Below are 23,829 nucleotides of genomic sequence, written 5' to 3' on the forward strand. Positions count from 1 at the left end.
TTTTCGTCTTATTTAATCACTTCAGAGGAGGTTGATGCCTTCACATTCATCGAGGCCCCTTCTCTCTCTAGATAAGAGCTCAGCGATATCCAAATCACTCTGACCCACAGGCCAGTGCGCGATGAGAGGAAGGATGTTCCAGGGGTTACGGGGCGAACTTGAGACTTGGGAGACTTGGTCTGGTTTCCTGTCACCTCCGTAAAGCCAGCCGGCCTCCGGGTGAGAGTTCCTCATCTGCGAAACAAATTGCACTTCCCCGTCTCAGAAGGACACTGTGGTGGGAATGCGCTGGTGATGGCAACACGTCAGGTCCTTGTGCTGCCAGCAGCACGAGTACTTCTCAGCCCCCAAGGGAAGCCGATGTAAAGTTTGACGATGAGAGACACACGGTCCCCTGGCAGAGGGTTAAACAAGGGATAATCTGACTTCAATGGGCTGTGTTAGCAAAAGGGCCCAAGTCACTGGATCAGCTCCCACCCTAAGAAAACCCCAGGTTGCTTTTGTTTCCCTTCCTGTCCTCTCTCCCCCCAGCTTTCATGCTCGGCAGGTCCAGCCAGTCCATACCAGGCCAAAATCCCTTGCCTTTGCGAGGGGGCTGGGCTCACATGGGGGTTAGCACATGGACACCGAGAGCCTTGTCTTTATGTCATTGAGCATAAATCAAAGGAGGGAGTATTGCAGCTCTGTGAATGCATTGGCTTGTGTGAAAAGGGGAAGGACACGGTCGCAGGAGAGTCTACGTATTGACAGAGTGTAGATTTATGCAGCTGCAGCTGTGAGGACACCCTAACAATAGCCCTCTTTATATGGTAAAGCAGGGAGGTATGAAACGATTTCCAAAAGGTGGCAGAGCAATTAGCCTGCTCCCCTAGCCTCCATGCCAGGGGATTGCTGCTTCTCCTCAGGCTGAGTTGTGATTCTCAGAAATTATTCCAGACCCTTTAGCTGAATGCTCTTTTGCCAATTTGCATATCCTTCCTTAAAAAGGATGACTTTGCCCTTGTTTGACACTTCAGTAATTTTTTAGTCTTTTCTTCTAAAGCGGAACTATCAAACTGGGGCAAACGAGGAAGAAGAGGACATTCTGTTTCAAAAAGCGAGTGACTGGACCTGTCGTTGGTCTCATCGCTTTTGTTGCCTTTTCGGATGCCTGGGAATAGGGAATCAGTTGCTCAAGACCTTCTCTCTGCTGCTCAGTCCTGCAACGTTGCCTCACCCCCGTGCTGGCCAGCTTAGTGTTTTAGCAGACGCCGCCTGAAGTGCAGTACAGAAAATGAGTGCCTTCGATTACAGGAGCGTTTTCAGCGTTGCCCCTGGGACACTGAGCGGTGTCACTGTTCAGCTGCCAGGCTGGCCCGGCTTTCCTTTTCCTAGATTGCCTCTCGCCTTGCCAGCACTGATTGTTATCCTGTGCCCCTCCTGGGAGGTGCTGCGCAAAGGAAAAACACAGTCTTTGGTCCAAAAAACGTATAATCTAATCATGAGAAAGGTACTTCTAATGAATGCAAAGAAAAAGACAAGGAAACAATGAGACAACAGAAGATTTCTTGCGAGACTGGACTCTTAATTTGACCGGGGATTGCTGCCATGATTAAAAAAATGGCTATAGGGTGTTTATAACTTGCAAGAAGTACCTGATTTGAGGTACTTATTCTGTTCCAGACACAGCTAGTGCAGTTTTGGAAAACACAAGTTATGCATCAACCCGTGGCTCAAAGTCCAAGCCAAAAGTTGGTGTTTTAAAGAAAAATTTCAACATTTTTGGTTGTCTTTAAGTTACAAGTCCCTTCCCAGCATTAGAAGAGGACAAGGTGCTTAGGGAAAAATATTTTCCATTTAAAGAGATTGCTATTGCTGAAACTAGAAAAGGATGAAGGAGGAGAAGGCTTGGAGGAAACAAGGGAGAATGTTAAGTACAGGAATGAAAACCAGTATCAGTAGGCACAGGGCTGTCATATTATGCTATTAGATAACAAAAGCTCCCCTTAACCAGCAGCAGAAGCTTTATTGCAGCTTTCTCCAAGTAAATGAGATTTTTAACAACTATATCCAATAATGAAGGATTCCTTGCTATGGCCAGATTTTGAATCATCTTCTCTATTGCAAGATCAACAACTGGTTGTAAAGTGTTGAGTTTGCCTGGAGGACCGCTGCTGGGAGACTCCTGGGCAGCCACAGCAGGGTCAGCAAGGGGCTGGGCATGGTGGTTGGCTGGCCAGGATCCCCAGCACAAGCCATGCCCCAAAGACCGGTCGAGGGACCCGTGTGTGCTGGGCTGCGGGTGGGACCACTGTGTGTACAGGCAGCTGAGAGCAGGGGAGGGGGATGCGGAGGCCCATAAGAGCTAGAGGCCACACTGCTACCTGCTTTGCAGGTATAACAGTTTCAGGTGGTATGGGGGGGGGGGGTGTGTTTGGTTTGTTCTGGTTTTTTTGAGAAGCAAAAAGCTATTGGCTTAATTGTATCACTTCTCTGCATGGCTGCCTCAGTTCCATGCGACCACCTCTGCAGGACACAGTGGGAGCCATAAAAAGCTGCAAAATTAAAGTCCTGTATTTTGGGGAGCTAGCCAGGAGTATTGTGTATCCCAGTGGGAAGCTGGGAACTTCTTTTTCAGGAGTATAAATCGTTCACCTTACTTGTTTGCTTAATGCTATACATTAAAACTGTCAGTTACCCAGTCTTGGTCTGAGGTCTTATCTGTGGAAAAGGCTACAGAAGTATCTTTATGCCAATTTTTTTCTTTACAATTGTTTTCAAGTCATAGATTTCAAATAATAGCGTACTGTAAGAAAAGGTTATATAGCAGGCCAAAAGTTCACGACAAATTCCAAGATTGTGTTAGTTATTTGCCACCTGGCTGTATTGCAAGTCCCTGTGTGTACAGCATCAAGTACATATTCTTAGCACGTCTACAAAGTGCCTTTGAAGTCATAAATGTTGGGTAATTTTTACTGCTTAGCTATCCAAAATGCTATACAGAAGAAAAGTTTTCCTCCTCTCTGCCAGCACTGTGACTATGTAGGTCTGAAGCTCTCCAGGTATATTGGTTCTCATGTCCTCTCCCTCCTTCTCTGCTCTAGTTGTCACTACAAATCACTCCGCCGTGTGAAAGCGAACAACACTATGAATACTCTGGACGGTGCTGCACAAAGTGTGAGCCAGGTATGTGAGCACTGGGCTGTACCGGCTTCATAACTGAAAAGCTCCTTAGAAACAGCTCTGTGGGTCAGTAAGGCAGCTTGCTCTTGTGACTGTGCTAATCTATTGGCACATAGCCTCGCAGGTGCATGATTTCAGGCTTACGAGTGCCGTCTAGTGCTGGAGTGGTCCTGCTGACCTCAGCAAAAGCCGTAGCAGCTATTTTGTTGGGACAGCACTTAACCACTGCGGGAGTTAGAAAGCAGCTTGATTCTTGTGCACGTAGATAGGGCTGCTCCCGGGCCATAAGCTTCACGGGTGTTTCAGTGCCACACTAAACGGGGGCCAGACTGAGGAACTGAACAGCTGTCAGGAAGAAATTATTGTCCACAGCAGTGTCAGCCCAAGCTGTTATTTCTCCTAAGCTCCTTAGCTGGTGTGCAATTTGTAAATGACCTACTTGTCCTTCTCTCATTCACAGGAAAGTATATGTCTGCTAGATGCACTGGTACTTCGGATAGCGTGTGCCAGCCGTGTGGCCCAAACGAATATATGGATGTCTGGAATGAAGAAGATAAATGCTTACTACATAAAATATGTGATCAAGGTGAGCTGTTCACACTGAAGAACCTTTTAATACAAATTAGTGAAGCATGAAGATGGGAAAGTGGATCTAGGGAAGTTGCTTTATTCAGGTACCCAGCACTGGAGGCTGGGCTTGCAGGAGAGCCTGGCAGAAAGGGAGGTCCCCAGACAGCAGAGGTTCGGTGCTGTGCTGAGCACCGCGACCATAGTCTCCATGCTGCTGATAATTATTCTCTTCACTGGGGCCATTCACTCCTGTGAGTTGGATCTTAAAGGTTGTCCTTTTGCCCAGCATACTGTGCATTCACTTCCCCTAACATGTTTGTTTCACCCTTGCAAAAGCTCTCTTTATTTTCTACAGCAGCTACAAGGAAAAGTATTGCTCAGGAGTGCAATCAGTGAGCAGCCCCATGCTGATCAAGGGTCTCCCATACTTCTTGAAAGATAACATTTCCTCTAACATGAATGGTTTTGCATCTGGCATTCAAGCAAAGCAAATAGGTAGAACAGGAGGTTCATAATCTTGAGGCTTATTATCAGAGAGATTTTTATGTCCATCTGTTTTCTCTTTTAGGGAAAGCTCTGAGAGAAGTGAACCCAGGGAACAGCACGTTTCAGCGGCAGTGTGCTTGTACAATGGGCTACCACTGGAATGAAGACTGCGACTGCTGTCAGCGAAATACCATATGTGCTCCAGGATTTGGAGTCGAGCATCCTGGTAAGATGCAGAAAGCGGACATACGAAGTGAAATGCCCAGCTCAGGCCTACAGGATGAGGCCAGCATCGTGTGGGTTTTGGCGTTAAAGAGGATACTTTAGACTCGCAGATGATTGTCGACAGAAGATGCATATCTGAGTTATCATTACTACTGCATATAACCCTCCTGGACTATTTGCATTTTGAAGGCTTCTGCCTCTGTAGTGTAAATAGTATCTTGGATCAAGTGACTTTTGCAAGATAGCACATGGATATGGCAATAGTCGCAAGGTGTTCAGTGCATTTCTAACGTTTGCTGAGGTGTCTGTGCGTCACTAGTACATGCATTGCTCCAGTATTCAGAGAAGTGGTCCATTGGGGATTGTTGCTGAGGTTGGATTTGAAATCAGTTTTTGTCCAATGACTTTGCTTTGCTATTTTATAATGTTATAAGCAAGTCAAAAGTGTTTAACGCCTTTCAGGTAGTGCAAGTATTCTTTGTTTTAGATGATTTGTAATGCAAAGATTTATTACAGACATTTAATTTAGTCCTAAGTCTGATCAAAAAGAAAATGCAGGTGTTTTGTGGGTGGAAAATAGTGACGATCCAAGTTCAGAGTTGTAATGAACACTGGAAACAGCTGTGCCAAGCACAAGGAACCCCAAAAAGCAGCACCTTATAGAGTACTGGAGGATGAAATGCTGCATGGGCCTGGAGCACAGTGGTGCTGTGTTTTCTCCAGTCTAGCAAATCCTGATGCAGCACTTTGTTCCCTGTGGCTTCACAGAAGTGACAATACCAGTTAGCGTTGCTGTCTGTGGCATAGCATCAACACGAGGAAGTTAATGGAAGGGGAAGGATATAATAGCTGCATGTTATTTTACAATAACTGCAAATGGCTCCTGGTAATTTCTCATTTTGATCATGTAGATAAGTGCTCAGGTGAGACTAGCATACTTTTTCTGCTTACATGTGACTGTCATTGTTGCTCTAATGTAATCTAACATCCTTCTCTCTTCAGGGAAGCTTTCGAGGGGGAGGGCGGGAGAGGGAGTGGAGTTGGGAGTATGGGGAGCATAGTCACCTTCCTCTTACCTGAAAGGAACTCACAGAAACTCAGCTATGAAGTTTTTCCTCCTTTACTACACACAGTGCAACAAGACAAGGACACAATGTGTACACCATGTCCCAGAGGCTACTTCTCAAAGGTCGCTTCATCCACCGATGAGTGTAAATCCTGGACCAAGTAAGTCCCTGTATCTTGCAAAAGGACTACGTTAGCCACAAGGCAGGGAGAAGCTTGGGCAAAAGCATTTTTCAGTGGGGTGTTTCAGGCTGTCTGCGGAGCGCACAGAGCATCTCTGTTGGCTGTGCAGCAATAAAGGCGTCCTCACGCTGGAGCTTCAATTCTCCTGGGGGGGGAGCAAGAGAGAGCAGTAACAACAGAACTGGTGAGCTAACATAGCTGAAAATAAAGAAGGTATCTGAGGTTCTTAAGGGTGGAGAAATGCAGGATAAATGTACGTTACAGCAGAAAGTACTACTTTGCATAAGTGTAGGAGCCACGACAACCTCCTTCTGTGAGAACCTAGCCTCTTTGTCTTTCTTTTTCAGCTGTACAGCTCTAGGAATGGCAGAAATAGTGTCTGGGACTGACAAGTCAGATGCCGTTTGCGCAGAACGGAAGATGCCTGAGCCATCGGAAGACGGTATGTGTCCTCATACAGATTACCTGTTAGAAAGTACGAGGGAGGAGGAGGAATGTGTTTACTAGGGTTTGGGGCTGGCTTAACCCCATTCCCATTGTGGGTGACTGCAGGGGGAGCAGCTGTAGACCAAGACAGTGCTCTCGGAAAATCCCGCCTTTAAAGATTACTTTAAGCCTGGCAGCTCTAGGGCCCATGTCCACTACTAAGCAGAGCTTTACACCTCCCATTGAAACTGCACGGCAAGCAGTGTTGCTGTTATACCCATGACCTCCATCACATTTACAGCTTTCATTTTTTCAGCCTGCTGATTTCCATACACACATTATCTGTATCAAGGCTAGCAGCTTCTCTCCATGCTTCTTTTATAGCAGTGGATACAGTCTCAGCTGAACGTAGCTCTCCCTTCTTGCCCACTGCCCATTTCCCTCTCCAATGTGGATATGGTACCAGGGAGGCTGCTTGCCTGGCATGCAGTGATCCTTCATAACCTGAGATGAAGGACAAATTTTGCCAGCTGAAGTCTATAGCCTCCATGAGAGGTATGTCCCCCCTCCCCTGAGGGAGAGCAAGCACAGCCCATGGTCTTCTGGCACCTTGCAAGGGGACTTTGAGGAGCATGACTGGATCACACCTCTCTGAGACACCAAGACTCTGTTTTTTACAGAGATGGCTCGGTACCGGATACCTTCAGTAAGGCTGCTTGTCACAGAACTGTATGAGTGCTAGAGCTGTTGTCCTTATTATAGAAACTGAAAATGAAATAGGAAGGGAAACAAAAACAGCCTTTCCTGCGGAAAACCAGGTAAAATGAGCAAAGATTGCCATACTGCTGAGTACCAGCTGCACGTTGATGGCACTATCTTTTTTACATCCTGCAGGAACAAACAGGATCTTATACGTGTTGATTGTCATCTTGTTTTTTGTGGCACTAATTGGCATTGTCATCTTCATCGTATACTACAAGAATAAGGGAAAAAAGCTGACAGGTACGTAATAGCTAATGATATTTGTGAATGTGACAACTGCATGGCTCTCTGTGCACTCTGGTTTCATGGGTAACCACCAGGTTAAGAAGCTCAGGAGTTATTTTGGAAGTTCTGTGCTATCCCTATATCTGTCCATATGGATATGCTTTAACTAGTGCAAAGCTAGGCTTCAAATTCCTTGCCTCTGGGCAAGGAGCATATTACACTTGTGCATAATGCATATCGCTTGGTATCCTCCTGCAGCGCTGACGGTGGGGTGACGGCCCTCAGGGCGGATGCAACCGCTGTGTGGGTGAAAGAGGGCTGGTGCTGGCGGCTTTTATAGCAGCACGGCTGCTCTGCACCACGTGGCACAGCAGACCCCTTGGCTGAGGGGAAGCAGGGAAAGACTTACGGGGCTTTTACCACCTCCTGTCTCCTTCCCCCCCACTTTCCCTCTTCCCCTGGAACCTGCCTCTGGACAGGTGAAAATATGGATTTCAAGACAAAGGCCTGATGCGTATTCGAAAACATGAGGGAAGCAATGTTTTTGGCTGATGGCTGAAGCTCTGATGAGGTATGGAAGAAATACTAGAAGGAAATAGAATAAACAGTAAAAGTAGAAAAATGGAAAAATTCTAGCAAAGGCATACTGGACAACAGTGGGGCACTGAACATACTATGAATACAATGGAAATACCTTCAACAGTTACTCAGCTCTGTGTTAAGCCCTGGATGTCCTTAGTTAGGAGTTAGGACATACCCATATTTTTCTGTTCATTTTTTATTTTCTCCCCCTACATATGGAAAGCTTTTCCTAGTGTAGTTTTTCCATCATCTCCTTTCCCAAGCCCTAGCAATTTATGAAATGCTTTGGGAGCAGTGGAAGGGAAGACAGCAACCCTCTCTTGTAAAGTGTATTTCAGCCTGTGTTTTAGAAATAGGCTGCCTCTGCCACACTAAACACGGGTTGTGCTAAATCTGGAATTCCTGGGATGGGCTGGAGGAAATGGTGACTCTCCGTGCAAACCAAATACTTACAATGCAAAGCAGGTTAGCAGGGAATGCTCTTTATTTGACATTTCTATTGCCGTGCTGCTCTGCAGTGACAGTCCTTCATTGCCTTTGCGTGGTAAGTCCTGCTAACCGGAGCCCCTGAGACTTCCAGGCTCAGGAAGAAGCTCTGCCTGCTTGGGGACTGATGGTAAATGTGCAGGCTTAACATCACAGGAACAGAGTCATTCCTGGGAACTGGCAGTGGCTACATAGCTGATCTATCTTCAGACATACAAAACCAGCACAAGCTTCAAATGTACATGAGACCAGAGCCCTACAAAATCTCCCAGAAGTATAAACAGAAAACAAGAATTGCTAACTCTATTAAGCGGCATACTTTACCGTAAAGCATTGTTGGACTTAAAGCTTTTCCTTGGGAGATACTCTGATTAAGTGAATTTCCCCATTAAGTACACCCGGATGAAGTGGAATATGCTGTATTTGAGCCTGCCATCCCATGGCTTCAGTGGCTTACCCTCTTCTCTCCAGGCTCCTCAGTGCTGTCTGAGAATGGTCTTTGGGCCATCCATGTGACTTCTCTTGAAATAGACCGTACGGCTGCAAGCGGGTCGGGATCGGGCCAGTCATAGCTTGGTGTGACATATGACCAGGAAAGAAACCCCATTTGATGTGGCACACAGTTTAACCGTGGTCTATTTTAGGAGCTTGGAAACATTTGTTCCACAGAAATATATCCCTGTTCCAGTTACAGTGAATCCTCAGCTAGACCGACGCTGGGACACTTGAACAGTCAGTAAAAACAGTCTTGCTGGTTTTCATTTAATATGATATTGCGGATTGTGAATGTCTGTGGGTGTTTAGGTCTGTGGTTAACTTCAGTGCCTGCTATATGTTACAGCTACTCTTTTTGTTTTCCCTACAGCAGATCTACAGAATTGGGCTAATGAAGTGTGCAGCCAAATAAAAGGAACAAAGGTAAAGTCAAAGACACTAACATCTTCTCTCTGATTTATGTTTTCCTTGTGGCGTTCCTGACACCCCTCCTGAAGCAGACTCCACGTTAATGTTGGCTAGAAAGCAAGTTTTGACTTCCTTAAAAAATGCTTGCAGCTTTGGCTTTTTCAGTCTGGTTTTCTGTAAATGTGAGGCGTATGAAATCACCGTTCTCAAATAGCTTCTGAACCTGCTCTCTGGTTTTGGCCAGTTTTAACAGTGGTAAAAGTCTCTGTGATGATTAAATATTTATGAGGAGAAAGTTAAACATGAGCCCACCGGTTGCTGAACACCTGAGACTGCCTAGGAGAGAGCCTTTCTAAATCTTAAGAGCAGGAACAGTTTAGTGGAGTTTGCCCCTTTTTACATACCAGAGTCCTCACAGGGGAGAAACCTGGATTTGGGGCAATGCCAAGAATGCCAGACGTGCAAGGCATTAAGCACAGAGCCATCAGATGAAGAAACTGGTGGTGAGACCCCTTACTCCTACTGCTCGCAGAAATCCCTCTTGTCCATTCGGCTGTGAAAAAAGTAAGGCCTGACAAGAGGTTTTGCTCCGGAACAGCCCCAGATTGCATGCTTGAAACACTTAGATGGGGGCACAGGTTCAAGTTCATGTGCACTGCCTGCTTCATGCCATGGACATGGACTGAGGTGGCCCAGGTGCACGCTCTCCCCACCGCCCTGCCTAGGAGCATTGTCTAGCTTAGCTATTGAAACACTCAAATTCCATTGCAACAAAAAACCAAACCCACCTTTTTGAGCGGGCAGTTCCTCTTTTGTCTTGTAAGCGTTCATGCAAGCTCCTGCATTGGCAGCTGCTCGGATCCTCCAGGACAGAGGAGTGAATCAACAGCAATTAGTGGCTGGGAGCATTTACACTCTCTCCTCCATCCTGGAAGATCTGAACAGACGGTAGAAATGAAAGGTAGCAGTTCCCAAATACCCATCATTACAGCACCACTTGCATAAACTGAAGGGAACCCTTGAAGTATTTCCCAACCCTTTTGTGGAGCTGCAACCAAAAATATAGCTTTACTTTGACAAGGACTGGCAATGTGATATCATGGGCCTTAGCATCTGTTGTCCTAACATTTTCAGGTTAAAGCAACCTTGCCTGTGTGACTTCTTTTTTCCTAGCCTGTCTTGGGCCCTCTGAATCAACCCAGTTTCTTTCTTTAATCATTACTGATAATAAAGATTCTGCTCCCAGTAAGGCCTTCACAGCCCTTCAGACACATAGATGATTTGTGGGTTTCCAAACCCTATATGCAGTTAGGTAGGTCTTATTGATGGTCCATAAGGAACAGCAGAATTCAGCAACTCTTCTAGGTTTATTAACTCTCAACTGCCTTCTTAAGAACTAGGAATAGTCCTCTCCCAAAATTAAATGTTATTGCCCCCCAGGCCACCAGATTTTTTTCTGAACACCCACTGAGCCCAGCATCACAGTTTCAAAGCAAAACAGAATTACGCTTCAGCACTCAAATATAGTGGCGCTGCTCAACCTTAGCAGCTCCACACTGAGGAATAACTGAGATCTGCCTGTTCTTTCTTTGTCTAGAAAATCACCTTCTCCTGATCTATGTATCGAACACGTTTTTCTTTTGGGTTTCTTTCAGGAGCCCCCAAGGGATGCATTTGTTACCATGAACACCACAAATGCTGCTGTTCCCCAGGCCTCTGAAGGTGTGTGTCTGCTGGGCCCTGATGGCTCTCCTGCCCCTGGAAACTCATGCTGCACCAGCGGTCACGCTCCTTGCAGGACCGGGAGCCCCGGCACAGCACCGTGCAAGGCGGGAGGGAGCCTCCAAGAGTTTTCTGTGGTAACTGAGACTGATGATGACCATTTCCCACCAGTTCCCACGGAAAATGAATACATGGATAAGGATCTCAATACCACTGATTATTTATCTTTACTGAGTCGGACTGCCAGTAAAACCGTGTCGTCATTTTCAGAACCAATGGAGGCAGGGGAGAACGACAGCTTAAATCAGTACTTTTCAGGGATTGGGAGCACAGAGGACGTATCAGTCTCTCAAGGCTCTCACCCTTCCTCCGACACAGATGGGGCACATGCTGTCACGGACAAACTTCTTCAGAAAGCTTGCCAACGTGCCCACAGTTGCCTGAAGGAAACAGGCAATAAAGACACAGATCGTTTTGCAACAAACTATGACTCAGAGAAGGTGTGTGTGAGGTGTGGCGTTTCGTACAGGGAATCTCCCAGAAAGTGGAGCAAACCCTGTTGTGCTGTGGCTGACAGTGCCTCCACCTCCCCAAAAACTGGATCCTGTGCACAGTGCACCTGTGGCTTGAATATTCTCTCTGCTGGTCAGAGCACTCTAGCAAGTGATCATGGTATGGAAGATGCATCTTCGTATAGTACCAACATGAAGTACCAGAACACAAACAGAAGCACTTCAGGGACAAACAGCAGCACTTCAGACCTCCCTCCAGCATCTGGTAAGCCCATTAGGCTTGACTGGTACACAGTCGTATAGGATTACTCTCTGTGCTAGCTCAGTATTATTCAGAGGGTCTGATTTAGGAGAAGGAGAGAAGAATAAAATGATGCCCTTTCACTTAATTGCCCTGAAGCTAATCTGAAAGACAAAAATGAAATAACAAGGCCATCTGGTTTGTAGTGAATTCTGCAAATAGGATGAGCGCGGTGAGGGACCGTTGTCCTGCCCTGATCTAACCAGCAATGCAGAACCCATCTTCTGGCTGTCACTGCAAAGGCCAGGCAGTTCTGTTACTGAAGTATTTTGGGGATAGCAGGTGTGTGTATTGGAGAAAACTTAGAAGGAAGAGAGTACAGGGGCCTAGAGGCTGAGTCAAGAAAGGATGCATAACGCTCAGACAGACGATTTTCCAGTCAACAGTCTCCATGCACATTTTTGCCATTAGGTTTAAGTCCAGTTACATTTATATGGCGGTCAGTGAAACTCCAGCTGGAGCTGTAACCTGGTGGCCACGGCTGGGTCTAAGATATTATGTTCAATTTTCTGCTTTTAGCTCTTTCTCTTTGTTTTCATTTGCTAGGATATAAGCATTCACCTAAAAATAATTTCATACAGACATTGTTTCTCCATACACAAGCGCTCTGTCCCCTAAACACCTCTGAAACACTGTCGCCAAGTTACTAATTGACTACCAATTTACTAATTGAGTAAATGTATCAAAATTGTCAAATGAAAGCAGGGAAAAAATCGCTGAAGCAAAACTAACAGAAGGGAAGTTATGACATGTCTTTTCTGGATGAAACCTTCCTCCCTCAGACTTTTTTTTCAGTATAAAAGTCTGCAATCTGCCTGTCATGTGTTATTAGTCATTTTAGATTATAATCTCTTTAAGTCAGATGCTCTATTTTTATTTATGTCGATGCACCGCCAAGCATAATGAGACCTTAGTTTTGACTGGGACAGCTAAGTATTACTGTAATACACACAGCAGTCGTAAGCAGTTGCCCTTCTTTAAAACCACGTCGTGCCTTAAAGTTTCTTACGGAGACATTCTTGTCAGTCTGCCAAAGCCCAAAAGCAACACTTTCGAAGGCCCTTCCCCTCTCAACATGCATGCCATGTGGGAATCTGAAAGTGTGTAGCATTCGTCTTTCTAAAAGCAGATACTCCTGCTGCTGCTTTGGTTTCCTGAAATCCTGACACAGTTTCACTGCCTGGTCTGTACAAAATTCAGTAGTAGTAAAGAGAACACAGATTATCTTTTGTTGTTGTTGTTGGAAGGTGACTCTGAGGTACAACTGAAAGTCAAGTCATATTTTGCACTGCAGAAGTACTGCTTTTTCTTTCTAAATCTGACATGAAGAGGAAGAGAAAATATTAAGGAACAATAGGGCAAACAGGAGAGCTTGGATTTAAGCGATGATCTAGAAAGTGCCATCTTAGATCTGCAGCACAATTCTTTATATGGGATTTTAATTGTGTCTGTGCCTTTGGGTATGTACATGCTCTAGTGCCATCTGGTGAGACCTGAGCACAGATACAGCGTTCCGAATTTGCCATTTTTTAGGCAGGACTGCCAGCAGGTACTGACTGAGCTGTGGGCAGTATGAGAGTGCGGGTTAGTTAATCTGTAGGTAACGTGGCTTGCTGGCAGAGGTTTTTTTTCTGTCCGCAGAATGGCCATGCCCCGCTGGTGACACCTGGTTGCATGAGAAGTGAGACAGGGTTTAGCCATAGCTTCCACACTGAAGCACCCCAGCCATGCTGGGGCTGCACATGGAGCTGCAACGGCATCGGTCATTCTGCAGGGCCTTGTGAAACACCCAGATGGAATAAATGTGCACACAAAATAACTTTCTGTAAAGCTTCTCAAAGCAACTGAAGCCACCAGGCTTTGCACACAGTCATGCTAAGACAGAATGGTACAAAAGAGGGTGGATGAAGAATGCGAAGAAAAAGGCCATGGGTAATTCCATTAAGTTTTGGTTTTAGTTCCCCAACACTCAGAATGACAACAGAAATTGCAACATCTGTCTCTCCTGTGAAACAACCCTAGAGGACCAAAGTAAACCTCTGGACGGGTGCCACTTAGAGGGATCACCACCAGAGATGGAGGCAAGCCTTCAAGCACTCTCTCAAACCCCCCAAGCCTGGAGGTAGTCAGAACATGAAGCGTTGGTTCATGACCACCTCAAGTCATGTGTAGGGCTACAGCATAAAGCATGAGTGCAGGAAGACTTAGGTGGCTCATGATTAGAAATGGTTTTGCAGAGCCTTTCACTTCCAGATCGCAAAGCAACCCACTTTGGCAGCAACAAACAGTCCTTACCACCTAGAGGCCATTATATGGCTCAGAGAAAATTAATCGCCTGTGTTGTTCCAGTTCTTAGTGAATAATTACCACAAAAATTAATCTGTCATTGTAATTAATATCATCAGGTAGTCTGAAGAGATCAAAAGGCTGAAACATTGCAGAGAATTAGAATTATGCCTTCACTTATCTTCTGAAGGTGTCCCTTCTGCTTTCCAGGTTCTAAGCACATCTCTTAGCGCAGTCCAGGAAGCTCTTGTGTTCATTTTCTGTGCTTTTGGGCCTCAAATATCCTTTTGTTTCAGCATGGTGTCTTCAGATCTGCTAGCCACATTCAACTAAACATTATAAATGTATTAATCTGCTTCCTCCCCCCCCCCCCACCCCGTCACATATATTTCTAAATTCTTGATCTTGTACTGAGCACTGGTAAACTTTCCCTCAGTGCCTTTTGAGAGTGACAGGCAATCTGTATAAAGGCAAACAGGTTTTTTTTGTACTCCCATTAAGCCTAACAGTTGTGTTGATGGCAAAAAGCCGAACCAAATTGAACACAGGGGAAGCAACTGGCAGGGAAAAAACTCCTGCAGAGAAAACTCTTATTGACACCTCATGTTAATCAACAACACCTGGAAAGAAAGCAAAGAGCTAGCAATGCAATGGTTTAGCTAAAATAAATAGGATTGCTTGAGGGGGGCTATTAGAGATGCTTGAGTGCTACTCAGACTCGGTTATGAGCAGGCACAGGTCCTAACTCAGCACAGCTGGAGCCCAGTGTCCATTGCTGATATGCAAACATCACCTGTGGCCGCTAGGAAAACAGCATTTCTCTGGGCTGGGCCGGGCCATGCTTAGCTGCAATGAAAACGGGAACATCTCAAGCGTTGAGGAACGTGATGAGGAAAGGCACAAAATGTCTAAAAGGTGTCGGATCAGTCCACAAGTAATGATTAAGTAAAGCACAGCAGGAAAAACATTTCTTAGGAAAAGTGTTCATAGGCTAGGAAGATTTTTTTTTTTACTTGGTTGCTTTGGTTTGTTTAATTTTCAAACTTTAACAAGTTTGTTAGTTTGTTGTTGCAAGTTTGCTCTCAGTTATTTTCTTTGTGCTCTGAGGGAAGTTTATTAACTCCGAGAGCCTGGTCCTGCTGTCACTTGAGTAAGCAACCTGGTCCTTCAATGGCAGAAAGATTTCATTTATACTGAAAAATCTCTAACCACAGGCAGACTGACTGAAACCATAACTCTGTTAGGTTGCTATAATATAGACTGGAATCTTCACTGGAGTCAGTGTATATCCAGGTAAATCCATGAGGGCACTAGGTGAGTACTGGAGCGTACCTACATGGAGGATCAGGACAGTATGAGATAATGGTATAAACTCCGTGTCATTTGGACACTGTGTGACACTGTCTGACATTGTCTTTCAATATTTATTCAATAAGCCTGCTACCTAGCCCACACAGTAGGATTGTTTGTTTACCAAAGGGGAAAAAACCCCCAATGTGATGCCTGGGACTGTAAAAAAAAATAAAATAATCTAATAATTAGATATAATGACCAGTTCCTCACAAACCATGGGCAGAGGCAGTTTGGATGCAGTTTGTGCATCGGACGGCACAAGGACCGTGAGATGGTCGCGCTCTGTCTTGCTTCCCAGAACACAGCTGAGAGAGAAAATGTTTCCAGGCCTTCCAGACAGGCTCCCTGTGGATGACAGGCTTCAGCCTGAGGAGGCAAAAATGGAAATAATGAAAAGGTCCAGTGGAAGGCATTGATTATAAGAGCATCCTCGTGTCACGGGGAAAAAATAATGGAACAAGAGTAAAGCCACCACAGCGGATTAAGTTCGCTGCGCTAAATGTCTGTCTCGTGAGGGGAAAATATTAATCACGTGTGTCTCTCTTCTCCCCCCTCCTTCCCCAGGAAATGTGACTGGAAACAGTAACTCCACCTTTATCTCAAGTGGACAAGTAATGAATTTCAAGGGCGACATCATTGTTGTCTACCTTAGCCAAAACTCCCAGGAGGGGGCAATGGCCTCGGGGCCGAGCGAGGAGAACGTGGGCAGCCCGGTGCAGGAGGAAAACCTCAGCCGCTGCGAGACTTTTGCCGGCAACGCCCAGCACTACAAGGAGAAGTGTGCCGAGCTGCAGGGCACCGGCCTGGTGGCGGGGAGTGGGGGGCCGCGACGGACCACCGGACCCCTGGCCCAGGAGCGGGGCCCGTCCTGCTGCGGCCAGGCCTCGCAGCCCGTGCAGGAGGAGGGGAAGCTGGGACACTTCTCAGAGAAAGTGTTGAACTGAGGCCAGCCGGTGTCCTTGCTGCGGGCCGGGGCGCTGACGGGCAGCCCGCGAGAGGGTGCGGGGCTGCCGCGGGGCTGCTGAAATCCCGGGTGTCGCGACAGATTCGGAGACTGTTGCCGCCCTGGTGTCTCCCGGGAAATTTTACAGCTGGAAAGGACCCTTGTGGCACACGTGCCGGTGATGGTGCTCTTGCTGAGGAGGTTACCGGTGGGGACAGGTGCACGCGTGAAGCCGGGCATGCTGCCCCTGTTGCAGAAGAAGCAGCAGGGCGCTCTCCTCTCCCTTGCGGGGCGGCGGGCTCCCCGCCTGTCCCCCACTCCCTGGCACCTCTCCTCCGCAAGCGGCAAAGGAGAGTTGAGGAGATCCTTTGGGCCGGGGACTTTGTGAGGAGGAGAGTAGCGTTGCTGGCTGGGTGCAGGGGGTGCTTCTGGAGAGGGGACAACATGGCGGAGGACTACACTGAAAGGGGCCCCTGAGCTCTGCCTCGGGGTTTTCTTTTTCCAACTAAGCTGCACGCATTTTGCTGGGTTCTTGGGCCTCCTCGGTGCCTCTGGTGGTGGAAGGAAGTGGTGGCCATGGCGGCCGTTGAGCCTAGTGCTGCTGCTGACCTTCGCCTGCCCATGGGGATCGGGCAGGCGGCATCAGCCCTTCCCATCTTTCCCCAAGGCAGCAGATGCTCCAGTCTGAAACCAGTGCCAGAGCCAAGACCCTGGTCTGTCACTTATTAACTTGTGGGTATGAATAGGTGTAATGCTGTCCCAAGTGCATGACAACAGGCAAAAAGAGCTGATATGCCTTACAAGCATATCAGATTAATCCTGAGCAAAGAGTGTTTGTAGTTTCGGACCCTGATTCACCTCTGCCTTATTGCACCTCGCCAGAGGGACTCAAACCCCTGAAGATGTGACGCGTGCCCAGCACGCTGCTGCATGAATAACATCACTGAAGTTTAAAACACTGAGCTGCTAGCAGGTGGAGGAAGGGTCTACACTAACCAGCTGTGGACATTTCCTGAGTGACAGGAGAGGGAGTGATTACCCAAAGATGGAGAATTTGGTCAGGGTCAAACACATGTTCCTTCATCTGCCCAAACAATTTCATCATTCCCTCTGATATTTTCATTAGCAAGCAGAGCTTTACTTAGGTAGCATGAAGCTATTTCCAGAGCTCGGCCTGTCTGAGCTGAAATCAGAGTGTAGCCACTGTCACACTGAGAGCTGATAAGCAATGGGACCAAAGGGTTGGATTTAAAGAATAATAGTAATTGTAGTTAGAAGGGAGTCTCAGCTACTCAGTTGGCTTTGGTTCAGGTCCTGTATCCTGCAGCCTCCTCCAGCAGCCATTGTGGAGAGAGAGGTGAAGGGAACAGAGACTCAAGGGACTCCAAAGAGGAAAAGATAAAATTCTTAATGATTTCCTGACAAGGGGTAATTTTCTGACATTCTCCTGCACATGTGAGCGCTGCAGGAGGCTATCTTCAGTCTGAGCCTTCAGGAAGGTCCATGCTGTGTTTCCTGTCAGACAGCAAAGGGACCTCTTAGCTAGTGTAATCTCATCTGCCCTGACGGAAAAGATCTCTGGTAAGGAGGGCTCCTCTCCAGGGAGGTTTTTAAAGCTGAGGGGTTCACTGTGTAGCTGCTCTGTTTGCAATAGTACTGCTCTGCGGGTGAAAAGCACCTATAAAGCTGACAAAGTGACCACTGTGTCATGATGAGCTTCTCATCCATAAAACAAAAGGATGGGCTTAGCCACCTTCACCTCTCAGGAGAACAATTCTGCATTATTTATATATCTGGCATATAAAGTTCAGCACAGGCATGCAAGACTCTCTCTTGGGTGGCTGGCAAAAATGGCGCATGAACAACCAGTCTCCCTTTCACCTCTGCATGGCCTTCGGAAAACTAGACCATCCTAGCCCAGACTCAGACAGGCAGGTAGGTTGTCCCATTCAGTGTATGGCCCAAGCTACCTCTGCTTCTTTGAAGGAGTGTAACTGAGGTATTCTGTGGTATTCTTTTGTCTTTCCTGCTAGAACCTCTTTCTAGCCTCTTCTGGCCTAATTCTGTATCCCCTAGGCATTGGTGCAATAGGGACAAGGAAACAGAGCCACCATCACGTTCATGCAAGGTGGTGCAGATATTTTCCCACTTCATCTTCACTTTTTGAGTCATATTTTCCTGGAAAGCATTCAACTAGCCCCACTTACAGGGCAGGAGGGACTGAATTCTTGTGTTCGGCTTTGGGTACACTACCTGTCTGCAGGTCTTTCTCCTCCTCCTTCTCCCTCTGCAGTTTCTTTCTTCCCATGGTTTGTATCTGCCACCAGAGAGCAGGCTTATAATTCTGATTTCAGAGAAGACAATGGGAAGTTTACTACGTGTCCTCAGTGAGGACACGTTTTTCACTCGCTGAATCACAGGATCCTACTGAGCAAGGATTGAAACTAGGATCATCAGCAAGCCTGAAGAAATGGGTCATAATGATCTCAGCACTGTGGCCGCTTCCTTATGGGAAATGCGATGCGCCAACAGATCCGATTCTTTTTCTTCCTCCAGAGTCTACCCAAAAGTGAAGAAACCATATCACACTCATCAGCATGCTGCACGTTCCCTGGGTCTCTGCCTGGCTGCTTAGACATGGACCCCAAAAGGAATTCTTTATCCTCATGATTTCACTTGTCGTCAGTTTGGAGGTGGGACTGGTTTTTAACATGTGTTTGTACAATGGGGCCCTATGCATTGGGCACTAATTTGGAGGCTTCTGGCTGCTATTGTAATACACATAATTAATGATAATAAAAATCTTAAAGATCTACTTGAGTGAAGATTTTATACAAATTAATGAAGAGAATCAAATACATTATTATATGCCCATGCTCATTTTGACAAAAAAAAATCGAATGTGAATATAAAAACATTCCTGGTTAGGCTTTTGTAACATTTTTTGTATGTAGAATTGTTTTAACAAAAAGTGCTTCCCTTCCCCAATATGTGCTGCAATAATGCACAAGTGCATCCACACACACACGTGGAACTGAACAGGAGCTCTTGTAGATCTGATGTGGTAATGTTTTACTGCTGAGAACTGGGCACTCATTCCAACTCATTCCTGAAGTCTCCTCCTGCACAGCATGCGTTTTTACAAGTCTTTCAGTCTGAGGAGTCACAACACGCCTTATCCACAATGAATATAGGAGGTGCTCTTGAAACGCAGCCACGTCAGGCCTGGAAGGGCAGCAGTAATTCTGCATATAACCATGGGAAAACGAGGAGCAGTCTTTTGCTCGAGGGCACTTCTTATCCCCAGTATTAAAAAAATTAAAAAAATATGGTATTAAACCAAACAAGGTACTAAAACAATATGGTATTAAAGATCAATATAGACAATAACTGCTGTTAATCTGTGTACTTTGGTACATGTTCACACAGAGATTGGAAATCGCTCTGCAAAGCTTACAGCATACCTGGGAGCAGCAGCACTAAAATGTTGTAATTTCTACTTGTCCTTTCAGGTTCCCTTCCTTTTATCATATTGATGGTATCTGAGCAACTACACCCCTGTGTCTATTATAAAACAGAATGTGCTGAAGGATGTCTTTGTGCTAATCAGGTATTTAATAGAGCTATAGTTTTATCAGATACTTCCATTCAAATTAGCCAGTGGAGCCCCCTCACCACCACTCTTAAAAGCCATCTACAATGACTGAAGAATTCAGTTCTGGCAGCACATGATACTGGACATGGTAAAATGGCTGCAAATTCTTCGTGTGGAAAAGTTATTTTTTGGAGTATCTAGTATATATTATTAATAGACAATAATAGTCACTGGAAAATTGAAGGGTATTTGACCAAGCTGTCTGAGGTTTCTTGCAAGGAATGCTGAACCACTCCAAACCATATAAGCTAGTTTTCCAAACCTCCTTCCAAATGGCTGTTGCCCTTTCCAGTCCATCAGGGATACTTTTGACCCAAAAGGCACATGCTAGGGCAACCTCCCCACAGCCTGCCCAGGGCGCCGCTTTGCAGCACTCCCGCAGAGCTCTGCCTGGCAGTATTTGGCCTATGAGGATTCCCACCCCCTGCTCCCCAGGATGCTAAATGCCAACGATTCACGTTCACCTTGGCTGAGCTGCAGTGGTATCTCTGGAAAAATCAAACCGGTAATCTTGTGGCAGTCGCAGTCACTGCTGAAGCAAGGGGTGTACGATCTCAGGTGCTGATGGGAACAAGTCCCATTTCAGACCAAAAGATTGTCATGAAATGTGTTCCTCCTCTCTTCCTCTTGCCTGGTGCTGTCCTAATTTCCAGAATGAAGAGTGAATTGTTGCTATACAATAAATGATTTTTCCCAGAGCTCTGCCATACGAGTTTACTCTGTGCTGCGGTATCAATCACCTTGTTGAGTGGGAAGGTTAAAGCAGAAAACAAAATACATACAAACAGCTCCTTAACATCCCAGTTTATTTAACCCGATTCCATGGTAAAAGGTACTACTTTACATATACTTGCTGAGTCTGTGTTAGCAAGATGTTGTAAGGGGCAAATCAAAAAGCAGCATTCCTCCCCCCAAATCCAGAGGAGGAACTGGTGTTGCTGATCGCACATTGTATCCTTACCTGAGGAGATGGTGCAAGAGGAATTCTCTCTTCTTCCTTTTTTCCTGTTCTTGTAGGGTTTTTCTATACCTTCTTATTTCCTTCCCACTTTCAGCATGTATGGGATGATTTACTAGAGCTGAATATATGTTATTTTCAGTCTTTGTTATGCCTTCAAACCCATTCTACCCAGCAATTGAGGCTGCATTCCTTGATGGGCAATGTGCAGTTTTTGCATGTATCTTCAAAGGCGTCTCCTGTCATCCAGTGTTTGTACCCTAGGGGGTCCCCATGAGGATCTCCCCTTTGACAGACACTAGCAGATACCTGCGTTTCCCATTGCTCTCACTCCAGTAAGTCTGGTTGCTCGGTTTTGCCTTCTGCAAGGCATCAAAGCTGGTTGTGGCCGCCAGGTGATAGCGTCATCTCTGCAGCAAGGCTTGCTAGCCCTCCGGTCTTGCCTTCAGGCCCTCCAGCACTCTTGTCGCATTGTCAAACATTTGTTGGGGGTTTTTTTTGTAAAATGTGAGCATACGTGAGCACGAACATAGGGAAAAATACATTATTACAATTCTCTCTGGCTTATGAACAAGGCAATAACAGCATAACATTAAGGAACCATGTTGTGGTAGATGAGTATGCCAGAGTGTCCGATCAGATGTGTTTTAACACTGCTTTTTTTCTTCTTCTTTTGGGTAGCTGGCTTATGGCTTTTTTTTTTTGGCTGAGGATTACCACAGCCCTTCTGGCCCATTCCTTAGCCTTCCTGACCACTTGATCAATCTTTGGGTGTTGCACTAGCTTTTGCTTGTATCAAAGTTGACAGGTCTGTTGCATCGTGTTTCTATTGGCAGTCTCAGATTTCTATACATTATATGCAGCTGATCATACACAAAATTGCTCCCGATTTCAACTTCCCAGGAAACTGGGAAGGAGGGCAAAGGAGCTCAGGAGTGTTGGGGACCACCTGTACAAGCTGGACATATACAAATCAATGGGGCTTGGCAGAATGCATCCGAGGCTGCCAAGAGGGTCGGCCAATGTCACTGCAAAACCACACTTTGACATCCTTGACAGGTCATGGAGTTCAGGGGAAGTCCCAGCTGACTGGAAAAGGGCAAATATTACACCCATCTACAAAAAGGGCAAAAAAGATTTGGGAAATTACAGATGAGTCAGCCTCACTTGAGTCCCTTGAAAAATTATGGAACAGGTCCTCATGGAAGCTATTTCCAGGCATGAAGGAGAAGGCAACTGGGAGAAGCCAACACGTACCTCAGCTAACGCAACTCTCTCCCACTGTTCATTGTTTGCTTCATCGTGGTTTCCAGAGAGACTTGGGAGGCTGACCTTACTTGTGAAGATCAAGGCAAAGAAGGCATGAAGGAAAATCTTCAGGTTTCCCTCTGTCATTTGTAACTAACTTGCCAACCCCACTCAAGCAGTGGACCTACCTTTCCTTGTCCTGCTTGCTAGCGTATACAGTATGTTAGTACTTTCTTGCTACTTTTGACATCTCTTGCCAATTTGGGCTCCAGCTGGGCTTTAGCTTTCCTCTCTGCATCTCTGCGTGCCCAAGTGGTATTTCTATATTCTCCTTTGGGAGCCTGTTCCCTTTTCCATCTCTTTCATGTTCCCTTTTTGCATCTCAGTTCTCTCAGTAGGTCACTGTTTAACAAGGCTGCTTTCTTTCTTAGGTGGATAGACTGCTCTTGTGCTTGGACAAGGCTGTCTCTGACAGTCTCCCAATATTTATTCTGCTACTTACCTTCTTCACACCCCTTAGGGTGTTAAACTCCACAATCTTATCACTGCAGCCAAGGCTGCCATTCTTAGCCTTCAAGTGGTCTGAAGAAGGTTTCATCTGTTTCTCTTTCCTGATCAGGTAGTCCATAGCAGACACCCACCACGAGCACTCCCTTGATGGTGACACCTCTGATTTTGACCCAAAGGCACTCAGCTGACCTGTCCTCTTGCCCATGTCCTCAAATTGCTCTTTTACATAGAGCATTACCCTCACCTTCTCTTCCACCTTTTCTGTCTTTCCTCAAAAGCTTATAAGCTGTCACTTTTGTTCTAATACAGCTATTTCCTCAGACGGTTTCTAAAATGACAGAAAAAAAAAAGTTTCAGCGAGTTCCCCACTGTTGTGCCTTTGTCTAGTTATAGGTCTGAAAGCTTTACCTTGTGCCTGGGGATGGGCCTTCAAATTTCCCACCTGTAGGAAGGGGAGGGTGAGAGCCAAGGGCTGGAGCTGGTACAAAGAGGGGAGGCTGAAAGAGCCATGCCCCCTCTTCTCACTGCCCTGTGGGGATGGGGGGAGATGACAGCAACTTGCTGCTGCTGGAGACAACCCCTGCCCCTCCGGGGGAGGCAAGCTGGGCAGCAGCGTCCCGGAGGCTTTGCCATGCCCAGTGCTCAGTGCCAGGTGTAACCTGCTGAGACCTGGATTCCCTCTCTCCCACAGGGAAAGAAGCAGTTGGCAAGTGATCCAGGGTTTCCTTCAGACGAAATCACCCCTGTGTGTGTGTCTCTCTCTCTCTCAAAAAAAATCAGTGTATACAAAATGAAGTGAAATTGGCTACAGGCAGCACAAGAGGGCCAACCATTTCAAATGCAGAAACCGCTGCCCTAATAGGCTGTTCCTATTGATCTTCACTGGATTTTAATGGCAGGCTATTTAAACAAAGTCTCAATTATTTGAAGCACCTTAAATGAGGATTTAGAAGGTGTTTTTCAGCATGCAGGCCTGCCATTACAGATCTCAATTACTTAGCCTTTATGAAGCAGCTTGCTTGCTTTATTCTCTTTGGTTTTGATCAGTTCTAACATTTATTTCTCTCTCTTTTGGTGTTGTAGGCGCTTCTAAAGCACAGAAGTTCTTGCTCCCTGTGGGAAATACAAAACACTGTTTCCCCAAGGACATTTGCTTTTTGCATCATTTCAGTTCCTCATCGGGTTTTTTGCAAGCTTAGCTGGCGATAAATGAGCTAGACAACAGATGGTAGAGCTCATGCTATAACAGAGAAAACGTTTCTTTAA

At 46.1% G+C, this 23,829-nt stretch overlaps 1 protein-coding gene across 1 annotated transcript in view; it reads left to right on the forward strand.

The window, feature by feature from the left end:
- TNFRSF11A (TNF receptor superfamily member 11a) overlaps positions 1-18,965 on the forward strand; it is a 29,212-nt gene extending 10,247 nt beyond the window's left edge. The window contains exons 2-10 of the mRNA XM_072853155.1: positions 3,084-3,165; positions 3,623-3,748; positions 4,301-4,444; positions 5,577-5,670; positions 6,039-6,133; positions 7,012-7,119; positions 9,038-9,090; positions 10,731-11,574; positions 15,814-18,965. Of these exons, the coding sequence (XP_072709256.1) occupies positions 3,084-3,165; positions 3,623-3,748; positions 4,301-4,444; positions 5,577-5,670; positions 6,039-6,133; positions 7,012-7,119; positions 9,038-9,090; positions 10,731-11,574; positions 15,814-16,193 (1,926 nt within the window). The 3' untranslated portion in view covers positions 16,194-18,965. The remainder of the gene's footprint in view (positions 1-3,083; positions 3,166-3,622; positions 3,749-4,300; positions 4,445-5,576; positions 5,671-6,038; positions 6,134-7,011; positions 7,120-9,037; positions 9,091-10,730; positions 11,575-15,813) is intronic.
- Positions 18,966-23,829: the final 4,864 nt, after the last annotated feature.

The sequence above is a fragment of the Ciconia boyciana genome, chromosome 2 (genome assembly GCF_034638445.1).
Source record: "Ciconia boyciana chromosome 2, ASM3463844v1, whole genome shotgun sequence".
Lineage (NCBI taxonomy): Eukaryota > Metazoa > Chordata > Aves > Ciconiiformes > Ciconiidae > Ciconia > Ciconia boyciana.